General features: G+C 38.0%; 1 protein-coding gene across 1 annotated transcript; it reads left to right on the forward strand.

Annotated features, from left to right (window-relative positions):
• The first annotated feature begins 2,728 nt into the window (after positions 1–2,728).
• XK-1 (xylulose kinase-1) lies at positions 2,729–20,515 on the forward strand. Its single transcript, XM_090008908.1, has 9 exons — positions 2,729–2,867; positions 5,260–5,476; positions 6,718–6,861; positions 6,956–7,208; positions 7,722–7,854; positions 19,313–19,401; positions 19,484–19,761; positions 19,995–20,064; positions 20,156–20,515. Exons 1-9 carry the CDS (start codon positions 2,801–2,803, stop codon positions 20,354–20,356), a joined length of 1,452 nt encoding a protein of 483 aa, XP_089865034.1. The 5' UTR covers positions 2,729–2,800; the 3' UTR covers positions 20,357–20,515.
• Positions 20,516–24,042: the final 3,527 nt, after the last annotated feature.

The raw sequence follows: 24,042 nt of genomic DNA on the forward strand, positions 1-24,042 counted from the left end.
TCTTATCAACTCGCATTCCTGATCAAACATCAGAAAATATTTTAGCCTGTATTTCGGAATCATGCGTGTTGTAGCTGGGTTGCGGAATTCGTGATGCACAGCTCCGTTTGGACTCCCCAATGCAGAAGTACGAACATCCACCTCCTGAGGTGGCCTTCGTGGAATCCATAAATGAACGCCATCTTTGGTGCCTGCCCCAATGCCTCACTAACCCAACCACAATGTATGAACACATTGGTGGACACTTGCGCATACATGAATATACATGCATCAAGAAATATTTATGAATAGATATACATGCATGGATGCATATGCATGACATGTGTGGGTACATGCATGGACAAATACATGCAAACACGCTTTTACATATACATATGATACAGTCCCAAATTCTGCAGACTTAGCTTTCGATGCAAATGATGCAGACCCAATTGTGGTAGACCCTAATCCATATCCGTTGTCTAAAGATCTCAACATGAATAAAAGTGTTGCAAGCTTAGAGCTAAGTTCAATGCTCCAATCATTATAAAATGATTCATTGAATGCTACAAATCTAGAAAAATCGGATCCAGTTCAGCGTAGGTTGAAGCAAAGCAAGTAAAGAAGCGGATCAACAATGTCTTGACTCGTATTCACCAAGGCACCCCAATGAATATATCCACCAGACTAAGGTCCACTTACTCAAAACAAGACCAATTTCATGAGGTGGACTAAGTGGATTGTATCCTTCAAGCCAATTTGTAGGCCCACCTTTAAGAGCGTTCATTGAATGTGGCCTTGATGGGAGTGCGAAGGTGTTTAAAATGACCTAGGTGTTATCTTAACCCTAGGAAGGTTTTATCTAAGAATATAGTTGAGATTTAAATGGACCTCTTTGAGTTTCACAAGACTTAAGAATTTCAAGTTAGTTTTAATATTGCTTTAATATTTTTTGTTATTTGTATTTGACAATTATGGAGCTTCATTTGGTTTATAAAAGGAGCTCTCTTGTGATATGCAATATGAAATGAAATAGAAGGATTCCATTTTGAAAAAATCGTCCCCCCTCTCTCTCTACTTGAGCCCTTAAGGTTTCGTCTACTCTCTCTCTCTCTTTGCCCTTAGACCCTAATCACCTTGGCTCCCTAGGTCGCTAGGCCTCTCTTTCTTCTAGCTAAGTCTCTCTTTTAGTTCAACTTTTGGGTATGCTCGATCCTTATGGTCAAGCTCATTTAGTAGACCAAGGTACTACCAAGGCCCACGCAAGCGGTTCGTGTTTGTAGCGGTGTTCCAAGCCATCCTCAGCCTTAGCCCTACAGACTAGTCCTTTTCAAGTACTGTAAGACATCTCTCCTATGCTCCGGTAAGTCGAACCAACCTCACCTAGGTTCAAACTCACTTCTAGACCTTGATATAAACTGGATATAGTTAACCCAATCCATTACACCAACACAAAAACATCAAATATTAACTAAATGATAAACAAACAAACATAAATCATCTACAATATATATATATATATATATATATATATATATATATATATATATATATATATATATATATATATATATATATATATATATATATAAAGACCACAAACATAGTAAACCCTAAACTATGAATTCAGTGGCAAATATTAAATAAAATACAAGAAAACATACAAAAAACATCCATAATAACAATCGAACACAAATACACATTGGGCTATTAAATGCGACCTAACCTAGGAAGTTGATGCGAAGGATACTAAAACCTTGTTGGAATATAGCAAAAAATTTTTATGAGAATCGTCACAATTTCATGAGAGTTGCCGCAAGGGAAGAGAAAAATTGCTTAGGGTTCTAGAGGAAAAAGGGTTGGGGTTCTTTTAGAAACAAACGAGAAAAAAAAACAAAATGAACAAAAACGACTTTATATATTATTAAGCAAGCATGAAAATGTAAGAAAATTTGCATAGATCGCCCCTTATTTGCAGATCTACTTGAGTTGCTTAATTGAAATATGCACGTTTCTATGTGAACTTTATATTATATATGAGAAGTTAGTTTGTGATGTTTAGAATAGGAAGTTCACAAATATGTGTATGTGAATTTTGTACTATGTATGCGAATTAAGTAGAATATTTGTGAAGTTACGATATATTAACATAAGGTTCACACTATATCTCATAAATTTCATGTTATATATGAGAATTTAGTACGATATTTGCGACATTTCAAGGTTTCACAAATTTGGTTATGCAAACTTCGTAAAATCCATAAAAAAATAAGTGAATCTACATTTAAATAAATGTTTGCAATAGCCGACGAGTGAATTGATATATCGTGCAAACCTTTGAGATCCGCTATGCGAATTAAAATAGTTCTTTTAAAGTCGGACATTTGCGATTTTGGACATCAAGAGGATTTTTGAAAATTATAGGATTTTTCGGAAAACACATCATTTTTTCGTACAATCATTTTTCGTATATTATATATTTTGCATATATTATATATATGATCAAGCTTAAAAACATTAAAAAAAACAAGCTAGCTCATGATCGGTTCATAATGAGCTCAAACCTGGCTCAGCTTGTGACGAGCTCACGAGCCGAGCCCAAATAGCCCAATCTCGGCTCGTTTACCAGCCCTAATTTAATCATAAAAGCGTGGATACTGAGAACTCAAAGGAGCGAATTTGAGTGGATCAGGTAAAACCGCGTTTTGTAGTCATTGTAGAACCACACCACAGGCCGTTGGTGCCACGTCCTGGAGGTTCTTTGACATAAAACCGATTTTTGCTCTTCTAAATCTTTCCCTTATTCTTGCGAACTGAACTCATGGCTTCAACCGGGCCGTTCCTCTGCACTCTGAATGCCCCTCCTGCACCGACTTTCTCGAGCAACGGTAACCCATTTCACCATCTTCTCTGCTTCTCCATTGTTCTGCTCATAAGTTTCTGGTTTTGTAGCAGCAATCGATGAAAGCATTTCGATAGTTTCGTTAGTGGATAGCGGACAAATGACGGGTTTAGCCTTTCTAGTATTTGAAACTCTTTAGTCGTTCGTCATTGGTTTTTGTGTAATGACGACGCTGAGGTTAGGACTAAGATAACGAGAAATTTACGGATGCATTCATGAAACTCAAGCCTTTTCAAGAATGGAGTTGGGCTCCATTTTTTCACTTCAATTGGTGAAACAAATTGGTCCAATTTCTCTTACAGGGTGTTGTAATGGTGCGTTGGGTGTCCAACATGTTGAGTTTGAGAAATAAGGAATCATGCATGTTTGAAGGTGCATCAGTGTTTCTCGCCATATGTCAACACTTCCCCAATAGCACCCTCTTTTGTATAATTATTTGCTCAACTGGGGCTCAGGATTGACTTTCATATCCTGTGTTGTTGGTCACAGATTTTCTTGTTCACAATTTTGAAACTGCTTCTTCTAGTTTTGCATTTGTCAGGCTTCCCGTGGTTGTGAGTTTAATATAGAAGCGGGTATGCCAATGCTTCTATTCTTTAATGGATTAACATGGATTTGTGTGCGTATGTTACCATATGTACTGTCATGAGCACATGCTAATCAACAAACAGGTTATTGTCCTTAGGATTGCTCTCTCTCTCTCTCTCTCTCTCTCTCTCTCTCTCTCTCTATATATATATATATATATATATATATATATATATATATATATATATATATATATATATAGGGAAGGGTGTAACAGTGGATGCCCTTCTGATCGGACACAAAGTTGGACGCCCATGCAATCAAGGACGCTCAATGAGTTCGCGCAAAAAAGGGCTTTAGCAGCGTTCTTTACCGCTGCTAAAGCCTTGTAAGTTATAATGTGTTATAACCATAATTACCGAAAGCTTCGTAGATAGGTGAGAAGGGCCTTTCCTGAAACTCACTTCAGAAGCACAAAACTCCTCGCTTTTGAAACTTGATAGGAATCTCGATTCAGTAAGTTTCTCCTATGCTTCTCACACGTTTCTTCCCTGCTTTTCTAATGATTCCTAAATGCTTCTTTTTATGTTTTTTATGTGCTTCCTTTGACACTTCCCGCTCACTTCTCATGTACTTTCTTTGAATGGGCAACCATTATTTTTTAGATTTTGAGAAGAATTTATTTCTTAGCCTACAAATCACAAAATTTAAGAATAATCATTTTTATTTTAGTTTTTATTTCTTTCTCTGATTTGCATTTTGCTTCCCATTTGATCCCATATCACTTCCTCTTTTATTCCTATTTCACTTTTAAATTGATTTCTCGCTTCCCACTTCTTATAAAATTTAAAATATCTCATTTCTCGCCTCCGCTTCTCGTTTCATTTCCCGCTTCCGCTTCCTAATCTGGTTACCTTGGTAATAACTGAAGGGGCTTTAGCGACAGTAAAGAATGCTGCTAAAGCCCCTTTTGTGTATTTTTTTTGTGCCGCTGATTGCGTGCACGATCGGTGGCACAAATGCATCCGTTATTGTTGGATGGGAAGGGAGTTCAACAATACACCCTTTCCTATATATATATATGTATATATATATATATATATATATATATATATATATATATATATATATATATATATATAGGGTTATACATCCATGCTAAATAGGTAAATGAAACATGCTATTAGATTGTCATTTTTTTTTTCTAGATTATGACTGTACAAATGTGATCTATATGCTTGTTTTTATAGAAATCAGTTCTTCGAGCATTTGATTCCGATGCATGGATAAGTTTTTATAAGGTTTCAAACATCAATGGCCTACAAATTTCATAAATTTTCGATGCTCCAAATACCATTTTTTTCCATCCAAAATGGATGATCAAAGTGTCGTTTTCTAGTAAATCAATCATGTTGAACATATCTATGGGGTTGGAATTGCGAAAAAAACACCAGAAATTTAATAGCGTAGCACCATGTCCATTTAGTACGAATGTATTATCCATATATATGTATGTATGCACTAAAATATGAAATTGCTTCTCATCCATTAATCTCTTATTTCCCCCGTAGGTTTTGTACATTTTAAGGTTTATGTTTCACAACATCTAGCTACTCATGGGAAGCATATTAAGGTTATACCAAAACTTATTAGAATGAGATTACTGCTTTGACTCTTTAAATCAAACCATAACAATTGGAGTAGTTGAGTGCAACCCTGATACAACTTTGTTTTCTTTTAATCTTAGTACTCTGGGATTGTTAGTTGACTGCAACTCTGATACAACTTTTTTTTTCTTTTAATCTTAGTACTCTCATTTTCATTTGTTAAACTTCTTGCAATCATTACAGAATGCTCTTTTTCAAGACAAAGCAGTTTGTACAACCTTATAAGAAGAAAAAACACAAGAATAAGGTTCTGTAAAAATGAAAAGGAGGCTGACCTCCAAAATGCCGAACGACTTTTTCTTGGAATGGATTTTGGTACATCTGGTGCTCGTTTTGCTCTCATTGATGATCATGGAAAAATTTATACTGAAGGAAAAAGAGAATATTCAAGTCCGTCATTGTAAGTGTCTGTATGCTTAATTCATTGGTACTGTATTAACTTTTATTTTTATAATGTTGTTGCTTGTTTCACATGGAATGGGTTCACCTTGTTATTTTGTGAATGTTCTCTACTCAGTAGTTGTCAACCTTTTCTCTAAATTATTTGGTATGTTTTGGAAACCCTCTTCTGGTTCTTCTTCATGTCCTCAGAGTCCAAGAACTCAAGAAGTTAGATTTTGATTATGTTAGGCCAGTCTCTAATTAGATCAATTTCCCATAATACCCACACACACAATGTGTGTATGTGTATATGTATCAATGTTGTTTTATAGTATATAGGTTTGAAAAAGGGTAACTTTTTTTCTGTTTCATATTGTCATTGTCCATTCTAATAGTTCCTGAGATTGGACAAACTTCAAGAATAACCTTTGTACAGGAAGACACAAACCGGGCTATTTGAAAGTATAATTAACTAATTTTTCAGATTTGTTTTCTTGTATCTTCTTTTGGATTTTAAATAGTCCACGTTGAAAATGATACCAGAGCTTTGGGAATCTTGCTAGTTTAAATCTTTTGCAGAGCCTGAACAAATAATCCTCCTGTGAATCTTTACCATACATCGGCTTTGTTCAGAAACCCAAGATAAGCTTAAACTTTATAGTTTTGACACCCAAATCCATATGTTTTGGCATGAACAGTTGTTCTTAATGCATGTGAACTATACTTAGCTCTTCATCCACCCTTTTCTTTTTCTTGGTCTTTTAGATGAAACGTCTGGTCTGGGGCCTTTGATATTCGAGATATACTAGCTGGATTGATCTGCAAATATGTCAACTCTATTTTACATGGACAAACTTGCTGATGATTGTACAACCCAGTTGAATCATGAATCCTAATACATTACAGAGATTTCTGCAGCTAATTTTCAATTTGATCTCATCCAATGAATCCACATACATGGAATCATATTGTTGTATAGCCCTTCAAGTTAGCATGTAACTGGAAAGGAAGACTGTACTAGCCAATTCATCATGCACTTGGCAAATGGCCCAACAAATCCTCACAAAATCTGTCTCTTGATGCTATTGAAATAGTTCTGGAAAAAACATGCACTTGATTTTTGGAGTTTAATCTGCATAAATAATTCTTTGTGGTCTTGTTTTGGCTATTGTCTTGTATTCTTTTCTTGATTTGATTTTTATGTTCACTTCCATCCATGTTTTCTTCATCACCATGTTAATGTTTTATCTATATGTCTAGACAGGTCCATGACAAAATAGATTGGGCATCCTCCTGGAAGAATGCACTTTTCATGCTTCTTGAAGATATACCACTTAGCCTTTCTTCTCGTGTGTCTTCCATTTCAATTGATGGGACATCTGCAACCACGATGATAATTGATAGGTTGATCTTCACTTTCTATTTATACCCTAATTTTAGCTCCATTTTGTTGCTATTATTCATCTCCTTCTTTTTCCATGGATTTCTTCAAGTGCAGTGCCACAGGAGAACCTCTATGCAGACCATTCCTATACAATGAAAGTTTTCCTGATGCTTTACCAATTGTTCGTTCCATAGCTCCAGAAAACCATACAGTGTGTTCTGGTTCATCGACCCTTAGCAAGCTTATTTCATGGTGGTTCTCGTCTAATTCAAAAAGTGAATCTTCTATCTTGATGCATCAAGCTGATTGGCTTCTTTGGCATTTACATGGAAAGCTTGGTCTTTCTGATTATAACAATGCTCTTAAGGTATTATCTTGTTTTTGCCATGTTTCCAGACTTGCCAATTTATGAACCTTCTACTCATTCCAGTGAATGAGCATTGTCTGGATTCAACTTGCCAAAAGTTGAGGAGGATGAAGGATGAAGATGATTCATGGTCAATAATGTGTTTGATGATTCAACCCTTGTGCCTAATGGAGCCCCAAAATCCTTCAGCACATGTAAACGTACAATATGATGTGCTTTATCCCCATGTGAATTCTTCTATATGCCAACTTTAGATTGAAGTAATCAAATCATTCTACATAGGATTCTAACATTGATCACAGTCAAAAGGCTACATTATCACAGAAGGTATAAGTAGAAATTTTGCTGAGACTGTTCTGGAAGATGAATGTATGCCTTTGTTTCTTTTTTTTTTGTAGGATTCTGAGGGTCATTATTATTTGGTGAAATTGGAACACAAAACAATTAAACCATGCATGTGTCAGTTTTTAACTGAAAACTATGACAATGACTTTATATATTTACTAATGGTAGGTAGGTTATGATCCCGAGTCCGAGTCGTATCCATCTTGGCTGCTTTCACAGCCATATTCACATATGTTACCCACTATAAAAGCCCCAGGAGCTCCCATTGCACTCATAAAGGAGGACATCAGATTGAGATTTGGTAAGCCCGAACATGTATTTTTTTCATTTTCAAATCTGCTAGCTTTTTTTATCAAGCCTGATATCATTTATTGTTTATCTTGCTGTATCACTCTGCTAAGATAATCCCCTTTTTGTCTTTCCATAAACAGTTTCTCCCCATAAATCTACTTGCTGGTATTCAAATGAATAAGTTATATAGCTTTCATAATGTTGATCATGCAGTTTTGACTGATATAGAAGCATTTTCGTCATTTCACTTTCCACCTGTTTATGTACCAAAACACATCTGTAATAGTTCATGTTCATCAATATGGTTTTCAGTTAATTGTTTAGTTTAAATCAACCTCCTTAAAAAATGCCTAGGGTATGAATTCCATCTTTGAAGATTCTGCAAGTGATCTTTTTCTTAATGTGAATCCTGCCTCTTTTCTGATGAAGTGTGAATTTAGATTAGTTGAAAGAGGAAGTATGGACTTCTCGGCATGACCAACTCTGCACCAATGATTCATAAAGCTTAGCAAAGCAAGGTGACCATCAAAAAGTTTGATCCTGTGCCCCTCCTAGCCAACCTGTTTGATCAACTGGTGATAAAAATAAGCACAACTTGATAAGTACTTTTGAATCATTTCCAGCTGTGGAATAACACTGTTTGCTAGTTCAATTTTATGGTTATTCTTCATGTTGTGACTTCACTCTTAATGTACAATATTCATCTTAACTTTACATATTGAAATATCTGATAGAGTAGAATGGTTGAGAACTTGGGACACCTACCTCCAGTTTAATAAATGCAAACCTCTATAATGATACATTTATTCTCTTTGAGGAAATCCACTATAATACCTGCCTGTTGCCTTGCATACATATTTCCCTATGGCTAGTGACTGTTACTTGTTTAGAGAGTTCATTTCAAATGAAACGAAATATTTTTGTTATGGCTTGTCGATGACCATAAATGTGTGGTTAAGGGTAAAAAAGGGAGGCCTGCTCATTTTAATTTCAGCTGATGTTCCTACCCATATAGTCAGAGGTTGTTGCACTTAAACAATATCGTTTTGGGGCAGTTGTTGGATTTAGTCAAACTCATTAAAATTATTGGCCAGTAGTAGTTAGATTCTTTTCTGAGCATGCCTCTCGAACAAGGAAAGCATTAAAGAGATAAGTAGTGTGACCTTTTGATATCTTTCTTTGTTCACATGTTTTCGTATTCCGTGCTAACAGGTTATTGTAGTTGTCGCTATCTTTGTCTTCTCTATGTTACCACCCTTAATTCTTTAATGATGCCATCAACATATGAAATACAAAATCGAGTTTCTGCATGTCAACGTGTATGTGTACATGTGTGTGTAGGTACGTGCATGCTCATCCACTTGTAGATGGATAATTGGTCTAACTGCAATCAAATTTTCCCATTGTGTTGGATATTGTTGGACCATTTTTCGTATGGAAGTGAAATTTGAAACAGATTTGGCTTTGTTAACAATTTTGTAACCCTGGCCACTTAGCCATGAAGCTGCTTATTTTGTACTTGATTGGAACTCCTTGGCATCCTTGACAGTTCTCTTGTGCTCTCTCTCTTGCTGATAGTTAATCTTCATTTCCCTCATTCAAAATAATACTATGCGATATTTTTACCCGTGTTGAGAAGCAGTCACCGTACATATGCATATGCATACGAATTCTCAAGAATAGTGTGCAACCTCACATAGCTGCTTATATTGTCATGTCTTGGATTATGAATAGTGTGCAACCTCACATAGCCGACAGGCTTATTTATTACACCTCTGCAAAACAAATGTGGGATAATTTGCAAGATACTTATTCTCAAGAAACTAATGTTAGTCGTATTCTTCAAGTAGAATAGGAGATCTATAAATTGTAGCAAGGAGAGCAAACTCTAGTCCAGTATTATGCCTCTGTGAAGGCAGCTTGTGAAAGACTAAATGCTCATAGACCATTATGTTGTGACAAACAAAAACTGCACCAGGAGCATACCATGGTCGCACAGTTCCTGATTGGCTTGTCAGCTGAATTCTCAGTTGCCAAAGTTTAGATGTTGGCATGCTCAGATGTTCCCACTCTTGCTGAGGCATATAATCGACTGAGCAGACTTGTCATTGTTAAAATGTATCTCCTAAAAATCATTATCATTATTGTAAATATAAATATATATTTATATACATAGAGATATATTTACATATAATATATTATATGTACATATATCTCTATATATATATATTTATATACTTTTACCCGAAAGGGTATTTTTGTCATTTCCTGTTTTGCGCATATTCCCTTTTTGGAATATGTTGTAACTTTCTTTTTATTTTTTATTTTTGTAATTTCTTTTTTCTTTTTTCTTTTTCACATTTTTTAATGTGCATTGGGGGTCCCCCAATAGAGTCGTTGGGGGCCCCCAATGGTCATAAATGTGACCGTTGGGGGCTCCCAACGACTCCTTTGGGAGCCCCCTTTGCACCTTCTTGCATTTGTATAAATAGGGGTGTTCCCCCCTTGTATTTCTCAAGCTTGAGAGTCTCAAGCATCCGGTTCTTTCTATGAAATACATGCCTTAGTGCATGTTTATTATTTTTACGCTTTTGCGTACTTTGTTCAAGTGTTGTGAGAGTGCCTTCGTGCACATCTTTTCTATATTATTTGTGTTCGTATGCGTATTGTCTTATCATAGACATTTTCACATGGTATCAGAGCCAGGTTGATTATTGAAGATCGTGGGATTCTCCTTTTTTTCGAGTGCCTTGAAAAACGTGCCTTCCGATCTTTGAAGTTTGAAGTGGTGGATCTCTCTTCTCATATATTTTAGAAGAATCTTGTGCAAAGTTGGTGTTGAAAATATTGTGTTGGTACGCTTTTTCCTCTACCTCTTTACTCTCTAATGGGCGAAAAAGAGTCCCATTTTCCTCTTGGTTTCAAATTGAATGGGTCCAACTATCATGTTTGGGCCGGAAATATGGAGGCTCATATAAAAGGGAAGGGCCTATGGGGATATGTACTTGGTACAATTCCGGAATCGGAACCCAAGATTACCGTGGTAAATGGAAGCGAAATCACGGTTCTTGAGGGAGAAGAAAGAACCAAAGCCCTTGAAGAATACTCCAAGAAGCGCGATGAATGAGAAATGAAGAATTTCAAGATTCTTTCATGGTTTTTCTCATCCGTGGAGACTAAGATCAATGCCAACATTATTAAATTCAAAAAGGCATCGGAAGCTTGACATTATCTTGAAAAAATGTACACATCAAGGGATCTCTCTCATAAATACTACCTTCAAAAGAAGGCTATTTCCCTTACCCAAGGTGAAATGACGATTAGAGAATACTTTGCCGATCTTTCCTCTATTTGGGATGAGCTTGCAATGCTTGAACCAAAATGGAGTGGAGAGGCAATTGAGCTTCGTCACAAGCAACTTGAAGAAGATCGGTTCTTCAACTTTTTGAATGGGCTAAGGCCCAAATTTGAGCAAATAAGGTCATCTCTTCTTTCCTCCTTTTCTCCTCCTTCTCTTGAAGATGTTCTCACCAAACTAAGTGGTGAAGAGACTCGTATAAATTTATGTAAACAAGGACCAAATGTTCTTGCGGTCCCTTGTAGTATTGAAGAAAATAGTGAGGTTAATGTCGTATCAAGACCCGGAAACAATGTAAGAACCTATCGTCCCCCTCACTTTAAATTTCAAAATCAAGGAGAAAATGGTGGACAAAGAGGGAAAATAGACTATAGCAAAACTATTTGTCATTTTTGTAAAGAACCGGGGCATATCAAACCCGTTTGTCCCAAGTGGAAGAAGCTCCTAGCCATGGCTACCACCGGTGTACCACGGAAGGAGGAGGCATCTTCAAGTGGGACCCTCTCTATAAGTCAAATAGTGGAAGCTCTTCAACCTCTCCTCAAGGGATCTACCTCTGGTGCGGCCGTGTCCACTTCTTCTTCTCCAGGTAAAATCTCTTGGCTTTTGGACTCCGGTGCATCCTTTCATATGTCCCCAAACATTTTTTCACTCTCCGATTACTCTAAAAATGGTTCCCCATCTTATGTCTCCACTGCGGATGGAACCTCTCTTGAAATTAAAGGAATAGGTAATTTTGAAACTCAAGAGTTCTTTATTCCAAAAATCAGATTTATACCTAAACTAAACTTAAATCTCCTCTCTGTTTCTCAACTTACGGACCATGGCTGTGATATTAAATTCTCTTGTGATAAATGTTTAATACAGGATCGCCAGTCCGGGAAATTGATTGGGGAAGGCTTTAGAAGGGGAGATTTATATTATATGGAATCTCTTCAAGTTCTAAAATTTTTGTGTTATGTTGCCCGACATAAAGATATAAATATGTGGCACAAAAGACTTGGTCATCCTAATATCACCAAGTTATCATACTTACATTTTGCAAAAGACCTATGTAAAAGCTCATTTTCTTGTAATGACTGTATTCTTGGAAAAATGCGAAGTTTACCTTTTGAGCAAAGAACTATGTTCTCTTCTAAAACTTTCGAAATTGTTCATTCGGATGTTTGGGGACCTGCACCTGTTGTTTCAAAAGGAGGTTTTTCTTATTACGTAATATTTGTGGATGATTTTTCCAGATATTCATGGATATATTTTCTTAAGTTTAAACATGAAGTGTTTTCATGTTTTAAAATTTTTCATTCAATGATTAAGAACCAATTCAACAGTAACATAAAGATTTTTAGAAGTGACTCTGGAGGAGAATATCTCTCCAATCAATTTAAAGTATATCTTGAGGATCAAGGTATTGTTCACCAAAGGTCCTGTCCTAAGACACCTCAACAGAATGGGTTAGCTGAAAGAAAACATAGGCACATTATCGAGACCACTAGGACTCTCCTTATATCTCAAAATATTCCTAAAAATTTTTGGGCTGAAGCGGCTCTTGCTTCTGTTTATTTGATAAATCGCTTACCATCTAAGTTATTAGGTAAAATATCTCCCTTCGAGGTATTACATAAGATCGAACCTGATTATAATAGGTTAAGAGTCTTTGGATGTAAGTGTTTCATACTTACGGATAAGAATGACAAACTCTCTCCCAAGGCTATTCCTTGTGCCTTTCTTGGTTATTCCGAAACTCAAAAAGGCTTTCGTTGTTATAACCTTCGAGATGATAAACTATATGTCTCTAGAAACGTAACTTTTTTAGAAAATGAAAGTGGTTTTGAAAAAAATGTTTCTCAACAAGAAAATTTTGATTACTCCTTATTCGACTTATTGTCTACTAATGATGACATATCTAGTGATGATGATGTATCATTAAACCATGATGAGGAAAATGATGGAGACATTGGTGAACATAATTCACCCAATGAACCAGAAAGTAGAGTTCCAAGTGATCCTATAACTTACTCTCGTAGAAACCAAGACACCTTTAGAAGTGCTATTGATCAATATAGTGAGCTTTCCACCTCTCTTGACCATAGAAGATTTGAAAGGAATAGAAGACCTCCAAATCGTTTTGTCTCTTTTGATTCTTTTTCATCCCGATATAGGGCTTGTCTAAGTGCCATTCACTCTTATTTTGAGCCAAGAAATTTTAAAGAAGCAAAAAAATGTATAGAATGGCAAGAGGCCATGCAAAGTGAACTTGATGCTCTTAAAAGGGCCGAAACTTGGGATTTTCAATCTCTACCTATAGGAAAGAAAACTATAGGTTGTCGATGGGTCTTTAAAGTTAAAACCAAGAGCGATGGTTCCCTAGAAAGGTATAAAGCTCGCTTAGTTGCTAAAGGATATGGGCAAGAGTATGAAATTGATTACGAAGAAACCTTTGCCCCTGTTGCTCGGATGGTTACGGTTAGGTGTCTCATTACTATTGCATCTATTAAAAATTGGAACATTTTTCAAATGGATGTTAAAAATGCCTTCTTAAATGGTGATCTCAACGAAGAAGTATATATGGATGCCCCATAAGGCATGATAATTCCTAAAGATAAAGTTCTTCGTCTTCGTAAGGCTCTCTATGGTTTAAAGCAGGCACCCAAAGCCTGGTATGATAGGTTTACCAGTGTAATGCTGGAAAATGGATTTTCCTCATGTTATACTGACACTGCTTTGTTTACTAGAAAATCTAATGCAGGGATTGTAATTTTATTGCTCTATGTTGATGATATGTTAATCACAGGTGATGATATTCAAGAAGTCAAGGGTATTAAGTCCGTCTTGACTTCAAAATTTGAGATGTCAAATTTGGGTTTTCTGACATATTTTCTTGGAATTGAGGTTGCCTATTCGCAACGTGGTTATTTTCTATCTCAGTCTAAACTTGCTTGTGAGATTATTGACAGATCCGGGATTTCTGATGACAAAGTATGCGAAACCCCTGAAGTTGTGGGAGCAAAAATGAAAATTGACGATGGTATTCCCTTAACTGATCCTACCCCTTACAGGCAGTTGGTAGGTTCGTTAATGTATCTTAGTATTACTCGACCTGACTTGTCACATGCTATACACATCGCCAGTCAGTTTCAGCACGCTCCCACAACCGTTCATATGAGTGCTATTCTTCGCATCATCAGATACTTGAAGGGCACAGTAAATAAGGGAGTATTTCTATCTTCTTCTTCTTATTTAAAATTACTTGCTTATACTGACTCAGATTGGGGAGGTGACCCTAGTAACCGTCACTCCACCACTGGTTTTTGTATTTTCTTAGGTGAATCTTTGATTTCATGGCGATGTAAAAAGCAACAAAAGGTCTCTCTGTCATCCACTGAAGCCGAATACAGAGCCATGACATCCACTACAATGGAAATTGTATGGATTCGACGTCTTTTGGAAGATATGGGAGTAGTTGTCAAAGAACCAACAAAGCTATGCTGTGACAATAAGAGTGCAATCTACATTGCCAAGAACCACACCTTTCACGAGCGAACAAAGCATATAGAGATGGATTGTCATTATGTTCGAGAAGAATACTTGAAGAAGGTTATTGATCTACCATATGTGACATCTGAGTATCAACTTGCCGACTTCTTCACAAAAGCTCTATGTTCGCCCAGATTTCATTTCCTTCTTGACAAACTTGCGGTTATCACACCGTAAGTTTGAGGGGGGGTGTTAAAATGTATCTTCTAAAAATCATTATCATTATTGTAAATATAAATATATATTTATATACATAGAGATATATTTACATATAATATATTATATGTACATATATCTCTCTCTATATAAATATATATATTTATATACTTTTACCCGAAAGGGTATTTTCGTCATTTCCTGTTTTGCGCATATTCCCTTTTTGGAATATGTTGTAACTTTCTTTTTATTTTTTATTTTTATAATTTCTTTTTTCTTTTTTCTTTTTCACATTTTTTAATGTGCATTGGGGGTTCCCCAATAGAGTCGTTGGGGGCTCCCAACGACTCCTTTGGGAGCCCCCTTTGCACCTTCTTGCATTTGTATAAATAGGGGTGTTCCCCCCTTGTATTTCTCAAGCTTGAGAGTCTTAAGCATCCGGTTCTTTCTATGAAATACATGCCTTAGTGCATGTTTATTATTTTTACGCTTTTGCGTACTTTGTTCAAGTGTTGTGAGAGTGCCTTCGTGCACATCTTTTCTATATTATTTGTGTTCGTATGCGTATTGTCTTATCATAGACATTTTCACAGTCATGTCCCTTCCTTCATCTCAATCAGAATCACAAACCTCTGCTCTGTCTGTTTCCTATGGCCAAGAGTGAGGGTTTCTTCATAATTCTCGAGGTTGTGGAGATTTGGGCATTTAGAAGATAGATGTTTTGACAAGAATGGACGACCTCTCGCATCTTCAGCTAAAGTTGTTCCTGCAGCACAAGTGGCCAAACCCGAGTCCCCCACTGTTCCTCCTAGTGATTCGGTTACACTCACTCGTGCTGAGTATCATGATTTGTTGGCACATCTTCCATCTAGTTCTCATGTGGCTGATATTGCATGCTCTGCAGGTGATGAATTATCTTGCCCAGGTAGTAGGTGAATTATTGATTCAGGGGCATCTAGCCATTTGTGTGGAAATGAATGTGATTTTTCAAATTTGAATAGTGTTGCTAATCATAAAAAGGTTGTTCTTGTCGATGGGAGTTCCTCTCTCATTGTTGGCCAGGGAAATATCTCCATCTCCTCTACTCTTCAGTTATCAAATGTTCTCCATGCCCCTTCATTCTCTCAAAATTTGTTATCTATTAGTCGTGTTGCAAATGAATTGAATTGTCGAGTAATATTTGATCCTGCCTGTTGCACTTTTTAGGACTTGCTAACGGGGAAGACGATTGGTGGAGGCTATGAAGAAGGTGGAGTCTATTATCTACACCAACCAGTTGGCTCTGTTCATTCGGCAGTTGAGTCCTTTTCTAGTCTGCTGTTTTGGCATCATCGTCTTGGTCATCTTCCGTTGCTTAAATTGCGTAGAGTTATTCCTCATATCTCGCCGTCCACTACTCTACTGTGTGAATCATGTAAGCTTGGGAAGTATCATAGGAGTTCATTTTCGTCTAGTCAGAGTCCTTCAAGTCAAAATTTGTTTGATCTTCTTCATGTTGATGTTTGGGGTCCTAGTAGAATTCCTAGTTGTTCTAAGTGTCGTTATTATTTAGTCATTGTAGATGATTTTTCCAGATGATCTTGGGTATTGTTAAAAGATAGGGTTGAAGCCCCCATTATTCTCAAATCCTTGATTATTGAAATAAAAACTTAGTTTAATTCTTGCGTCAAAGTTGTTCGCACTAACAATGCTCTTGAATTCAAATCCTCTAAATTATTACAATTTTACAAAAATCTTGGGATCCAACCTCAGACTTCTTGTCCGCATACCTCGCAACAGAATGGAGTAGTGGAGCGCAGGCATATACATATTCTAAATGTTGCCCATTGCCTTATGATCCAGTCTAATATGTTTGCGTCTTACTGGGGAGACACAGTTCTAATTGCGGGATACCTAATAAACCGTATGCCTTCAACCTCTGTGGGGGATCATATTCCCATTCAAATTCTCAGACCTGAAGCTCCTCTTTTCCTTATCTCTCCAAAGGTGTTTGGATATGTGTGCTTTGTTCATAAACTTGGTCCCAACCGAGATAAATTGTCACCCCAATCTATAAAATGTGTTTTTGTTGGGTATCCCAAGCACCAAAAAGGATATCGTTGTTATGATCCCAAATCTCAGAGAGAGTATGTCAGTGTGAATGTTTCTTTTTTTGAGTCTATCCCATATTTTTCTAGTACTTCTCCAAGATTACATGCTAATCAAGGTGATTCCTTCCCTCTTCATGTTCCTCCTTTTTCATTACAGTCTGTCAGTCTTGAGCCTCTTTTTCCAAGTCCGACTCCGTCTCGTTACAAAAATCCTTCTGTGGTGTATACACATTGAGCTCCACCCAACTCTATCATGTGCCATCAGCTTCTCCAGAGGTGAGTGTTCCTGGTCCTACTGACGATCCTATTGTTGATGGTGATTCACCTATTGCTCTTCGGAAGGGAAAAAGGCAATGTACACTTCATCCTATTTCTCAGTTTGTTTCCGAGGCAACACTTTGAAAATATGAAGAATTTTGTATTAGCATTATCTGCTGAATCAGTTCCTCTCAATCATCATCAAGCTCTTCTGGACCCCAAATGGGTGAAGGCCATGCAGGATGAAATGGATGCACTGCTTTCTCGGAGAACATGAGACTTAGTTGATCCTCCACCTGAGGCTGATATTGTTGGTTGTAAATGGGTCTATACTATTAAGTATAACTCAAATGGATCGATTGAAAGGTTTAAAGCTCGCTTGGTTGCGAAAGGCTATACTCAAACTTATGGGGTGGACTTCTTTGAAACATTCTCTTCTGTTGCTCGTCTTGGGACTATTCATCTTGTTTTGTCAGTCGCAGTGCACCATGGTTGGTCTCTATGTTAGCTTGATGTGAAAAATGTCTTTCTGTATGGAGACTTGGAGGAGACAGTTTACATGCAGCAACCTCTGGGGTTTGAAGTTCAGGGGGAGTGTCAGAAGGTATGAAAGTTGAACAAGGCAATCTATGGTCTCAAACATAGTCCCCGTGCGTGGTTCTCTAAGCTAGCTGAGGTCATGTCAGCATTTGGGTTTGTCCGATCTGCCTCTGAGCACTCTCTTTTTATTAAAAAGACTTGCACAGGGATTGTGCTCATGATAGTATATGTTGATGACATTATAGTCACAAGAAACAGTGAAAAAGACATCTCTGAGACAAAGTCCCATCTTCAAAAACACTTTGTGACTAAGGATCTGGGATCACTTAGATATTTCTTAGGCATAGAGGTTGCAAGGAGTAAAGAAGGATTGGCTCTGTCACAACAAAAATATGTCTTGGACCTGCTGAAGGAGACAAGGATGTTAGGTGCCAAACCTGCAAGGATTCCTATGGATCCCAAGTCTCATCTGTTTGATGAAAAATTCGAGTATGTGGACAGTAGCCGTTATCGCTCATTGGTTGGCAAGATATTATATGTGACTGTGACCAGACCTGACATATCTTTAGTTGTGAGCAAGATAAGTCAATTTATGGACAAACCTACAAAGGCTCATTGAGAGACGACAATGATGATTCTCAAATATCTAAAGTTCTCCCCTGATAAAGGACTATGGTTTAAACAAAACCCTTCTTTAGATGTTACTGCCTATTCAAATGCAGATTATGCAGGGTCGGTTGTTGATAGAAAGTCCACAACTGGATTCTGTGGGTTTGTTGGAGGGTATCGGGTTACTTGGAGAAGTAAGAAACAAACTATTGTTGCCAGGTTGAGTGTTGAGTCAGAGTATCGGGCTATGGCTCAAACTGCTGTTGAGATGATGTGGATTAAATTTGTGTTGATTGATCTCCAAGTGAAAGTCTCATTACCTATGGAGCTGATATGTGATAATAGAGTTGCTACTTATATTGCAAATAACCCAGTGTTTCATGAACGAACAAAGCATATTGAGGTGGATTGTCACTATGTACGTGACCTGGTCCATACTGGGTACATTTGCACCAAGCACATATCTTTAGAGAACCAAATTGCAGATGTCTTCAATAAACCCCTAGCGAGTTCAAATTTTTCAAAATGTTGTGACAAGCTGAGCATTATTGATATATATGCTCCAGCTTGAGGGAGAGTGTTGAGATGCGGTCACCTTACATATGCATGTGCATATGCATATGGGTAGTTTGGTAACTACTTAATAGGTCGGGGGTATTATTGTAAATAAGTTGTTTCAGTCTAATCTCTGTATTTAAGTGAGATTAGACCTAATGAGAAGATACAAATTCTTCTCTCTTTCTCTCTCTCTCTCTCTCTCTTTTCTGATTTGCTAGAAACCCTAGCCGACTTCAACAACCAGGTTATTGCTAATTGGAATTTTGACGGTTGCCAGCTGAACCATAGAGTTTACAGAAGCTATAAGTTGAAATTTGATGATTAATCTTGATTCTTGAGATATAATTGAAGAAAATGTGTTGCAGGTTTTCCGATGGACTGTATTGTTTGCACTGGGACCACAGACAGTATAGCAGCTTTTCTTGCTGCTCGTGTTGCAGAGCCTGGGAAAGCTGTGTGTCTTCTTTAGTTCAAAATTTTCCCCCAAGATTTCTTACTTGGATTATTGTCTTATTGTTTTTTTTTACTTTCACCAGGTTACATCTTTGGGTTCAACACTAGCGGTCAAGCTTCTAAGCACTTCACGCATCGATGATGCTCGTTTTGGTGTGTACAGCCACAGGCTCGATGACATGTGGCTCGTTGGTGGTGCCTCTAACACTGGTGGAGCTGTTCTTCGAAAATTGTTCACAGACAAGCAATTGGAAGAATTAAGTGAAAAAATTGATCCCTTGAAACCTTCTTCTCTTGATTACTATCCTCTGACCTCAGTTGGTGAAAGATTTCCTGTTGCAGATGCAAACATGGAACCCAGGTAATTTTGACTGCCTTCTTTGAAGAAGTCTTCATTTAAGTATCTTTATGTTAATTTCTACTCACGTCACTAGCTTTACTGAACTACTGAAAATTTAGTTGTTATTATTGACTTTTCATCTTTTTAACTTAAAACATTTTTTGCACATCTATTTTGGCTTGCTGCGGGGAGTAAACAGGTTTACATGATACTTTTAATACTTGGTCATAATCACTTTTAATTATTTTTGTCAGGTTGAGCCCCCGTCCAAATGATGATGTGGAATTCTTGCATGGCATTCTTGAATCGATCGCTCGCATTGAGGTAAATGTCATGTTCACTTTTTCCATGCGTTGTAAATAGAGATGTCCACTTTGGTGGAATTGAAATTTTGGCTGCAACATGTCACATTTAGGCCAAGGCATATAAACTGCTGAAGGAACTTGGAGCAACCGGATTAGAGCAGGTATTCACAGCAGGAGGTGGTTCCAAGAACCCACAGTGGACGAGGATGCGTGAGAGGGTGCTGGGAGTGCCTGTGACTCGAGCAGCCCAAACAGAGGCTGCATACGGTGCTGCTCTTTTAGCACTCAATGGTGCTCAACAAAAGGTTTAGTAAGAGGAGCAAGTCTAATTCTCTTCTAAGAGACGGGCAATTGCGAATTAGATGTATTATATATGTATCATGCAACTGTATCATAATCGCCCTTCTATTTATTTTTAGACGATTGTTCCTTGTGTTTCTTAAATATAATGGTGGTGTTTGATTATGAAAGTACTTTCATCTTCTTCTTGTGAGGTCTATGCTCTCCAACTGATTTTGAAGGATGTCTGTAATTGCCTATGAATTCTTGAATAAAGGAGCATTTTGTATTAATAGGTTGTGGGGCCAAGAAGTCATGCTCTCTTAGGCAACCAAATATGGGTATTCAGGGTCAGGGACGTGTCAGATCACGGACATTACATATGAAAAATGGGTCGGTCAAAATTTCTGACCTGGGAAAAAAATAGTTGATGTAATAGTTCCAGGGTCCTCATATCTTGCATAATACCAAATCACGGTTTTCCAAGGTGGTGGTCGGGGGGATATGACATTTCTAACATGGCCTTCAAATCCATAAGCGAAGAGAGGAAGGGCATCACTTGCACATTTACCATTGAGGAAATAAAGAATGCTATATGGTCTCTTCCTAATGGTAAGACTGGTGGGTTTCCAATTGAATTCTTCAAGCATATTTGGGACTTTGTTAAGGCCGATCTCCTATAAATGTTGAAAGACTTTCACCTCAATGCTAAAATCCCAGGTATCTTGGGCAAATCGGCACTCATCCTCATCCCTAAGGACCCTCAAGCCGACGACATTGTAAGGTTTAGGCTTATCTCTATGGTGGACACTTCTTTTAAACTCATTTCAAAGATTTTAGCAAAAAAAGTCAAGGGTGTTATCAAGAGCGTAGTTTCAAATTTGCAAAGTCCATTCATTCTCGGTCGGCGACTTCATGATGCATGTGTCATGGCACATGAGACAATTCACTCCATCAAGCTCCAAGGTACAAAATCTTTTGTTTTAAAAATTAACCTCGAGAAAGCCTTTGATTATTTAGACTGGAGATTTTTGTTAAGTTGTTTTCAACGTATGAGATTTGAGAAGTGAAATAATTTGATTGATAGGCTCCTTTCAGCAACTTGGTTGCGGTATCCCTTAACAGAGAAAAGGGTGACTTCCTTAAGCCAAAAAGGGGTCTGGGGCAAGGTGACCCCTTTCGCCTCTTCTTTTTATTATGGCTATGAAAGCACTCTTGGTGATGATCTCTCATGTGGAGGAGGGAGAGTGTTTAAGGGTTGCAAAGTATTGGAATTGGATTCAATCACTCTATCTTCTTTTTGTGGATGACTTGGTTTTTGGAGAAGCATAGGAAAATAACTTTTGGGCTCTTTGGGTGGTGATCAAATATTTTTTCGAAATATCGAACCTTTGTATGAATGAAGGAAAGAGTCAAATAATGGTGTTCAATGATCTCATGGGAACTCCCAAAGGTTAGCCTTTGCTAGTTTTAATTGTGATGTGGGGTCCTTACCCATAAAGTATCTTGGGCTACCACTACACTTAGGGGTCTCTAGGGAGTCACATTGCAGTGTGGTAGATGATAAAATTTGCCAAAAACTTCAATCTTGTGCTTCTCCCTTACTCTTTAAGGCAGGTAGAATCAACCTTGTTAGATTCAGTATTTCTTGCTTGGTGCTTCATTTCTTACAAATATTCAAGATTCGAAAGTTGAAAAGCACATCAATACAATGTTCCAAAAATTTATTTGCATGGGGTCGTTAGATGGGAGATCTAAGGTGCCCTTCCGTTGGTCTTTTATCTCCCAACCACTTCAAGTTCAGGGTTTGGGAATACATAACTTAGAAAGATTCAACCTTGCCCTCTTAACTAGGATGAATTGTAAGAGAGAGGGCATTTTTGCTTTGCTCTTTTTTGAAAAATATGATTTTGTTTGATGGTCATCGAGTTGGCCAGAAAGTCATAAAAATGGAAGAAAGGATCAGGATTTCGGAGGGTTGGATCTCAGTTTTGAACCACTTTAACTCGGTTATTTTGGCAAGATGTTTGGTGCGGGGACACAAATTTTCCAAGTTTATATGGGACAGCTAGAGCCAAATACAGTAAGGTGTATGATTTTTGGTCAAGTGAGGAGGAGGCATGGGATATTGTGCTAAGGAGGGAGCCTTCGGATTTGGTATTTCGGGAGGATGAAATGTGTTGGACACTTGCAAGTGATGGAGAATTTAAGGCATCAACCATGTACTGTTATCTTGGTTTGCCTCTTCTCTCTTGGCTTTTGAGGAAAGCATTGTGGGTGGCAGGTCTCCCCTTATGGGGCTCTCTTATGGGATGGTTGATTCTCAATGATGTGACCAACACCGAATCTAGGCTCAAGCGTTGGGGTTTTCATCTTGCTAGCCGATGCTCGCTTTGCTTTTGTGAGGAAGAGTAAACATTCACACCTTGATACTCCGAGCATGAAGTGACGTTCTCATGAATTGGGACAGCAGCTCCTTCCCAAGAGAGGTGTCGATTGCGCCACACATGAACTCAAAGGGGGTACCGGTGGAAATTTTTGTGCCGTGTTTTGAATATTGACAGTGGCTTATTTGGCTTGAAAGGAATAAATATATCTTCAAGGGTAAAGTCAGTGATTTGGAAGGTATTCTGTACCAATTGGTGTAGGAGGTAAATGACTGGGTGCGCCGCGGACTCGAGGATTGATTAGTTAGGGGACACGTGGGCGATGACGTGAACTATGCCACGTGGTACTTGTTGGACCAGCACCTTGTAGGGATTGGCTGCTACCTAGGGTCGGCATGTTTTCTTCATGTAATCTAACTTCGCACAGATTTGGAATTTTTGTTTGTAACGGGGAGCGATATCTCATCATGTCCCGTCTACCTGATACGTCTTGTACTCCTAACTTATTATGCTAATAATATTTTCTCTTAAAAAAAAAGTTTCTCCTACCAGGGGCATCTTTTTTTTTTTTTTCTTCCTGTTTTTTTTACATGGAGAAACCACTGCTATGATTTTGGATGTCTTGTTACAGGCTGAGAGGTGTCACATTGACTAGCCGATTTTTGCAGTGTAAAACTACACGAGTACTCCCCCTTTGCCCACTGAGGATAGTTTTTCTTTCGGCTTTTGTCTTAAGGCAAATGAGCACCTTGGGTATTGAACTCTCTACCTCCTTCAACTTGAAAGCTTTAAGCTGAGCCACCTAACCAGACGTGCAGACCCTTGTGGGTTGCCACTTGGGCATCTTAACCTGATCAATTTACAGCAGTCATGCACCCTGTGTTGGATTAACCACCACGATTAACGTGGTGGTTATCCACAATGTGGATACCATGATCATGCCGATAAATCAACATGAGATAAAGGGGAACGGTGCGTAACCGTTCCCACCTTATGCATATATATGTACAGGGTATCATGAGCGACCCTGTGTGTGGAAAAGGAGATCGAAGGTCTACTCACCGACTGCATCTAGTAGCCTGGGCTCGTGAAGGGCTGCAGTCCGGCTGAGCAGAAATTTCGGCGACCAACTCCGGCGACCTCCGACCTCCGTAAATGACAGCATCAGGTACGTTGTCTACTGTTTTTCTTCTGTTTTGTTTTTTGCAGGGTCACTGCCATACAGTGACGCCGTCTGGTATGCCGCCTCGCCGGAAAACCCTCGACGGACCCAACATTGGGTTATGGGCCCACACCACGTTTCCTGCTGCGTGGGGTGTGCTCCGGTTTTG

The sequence above is a fragment of the Nuphar pumila genome, chromosome 6 (assembly GCF_984573655.1).
Source record: "Nuphar pumila chromosome 6, dmNupPumi1.hap1.1, whole genome shotgun sequence".
Taxonomy (NCBI): domain Eukaryota; kingdom Viridiplantae; phylum Streptophyta; class Magnoliopsida; order Nymphaeales; family Nymphaeaceae; genus Nuphar; species Nuphar pumila.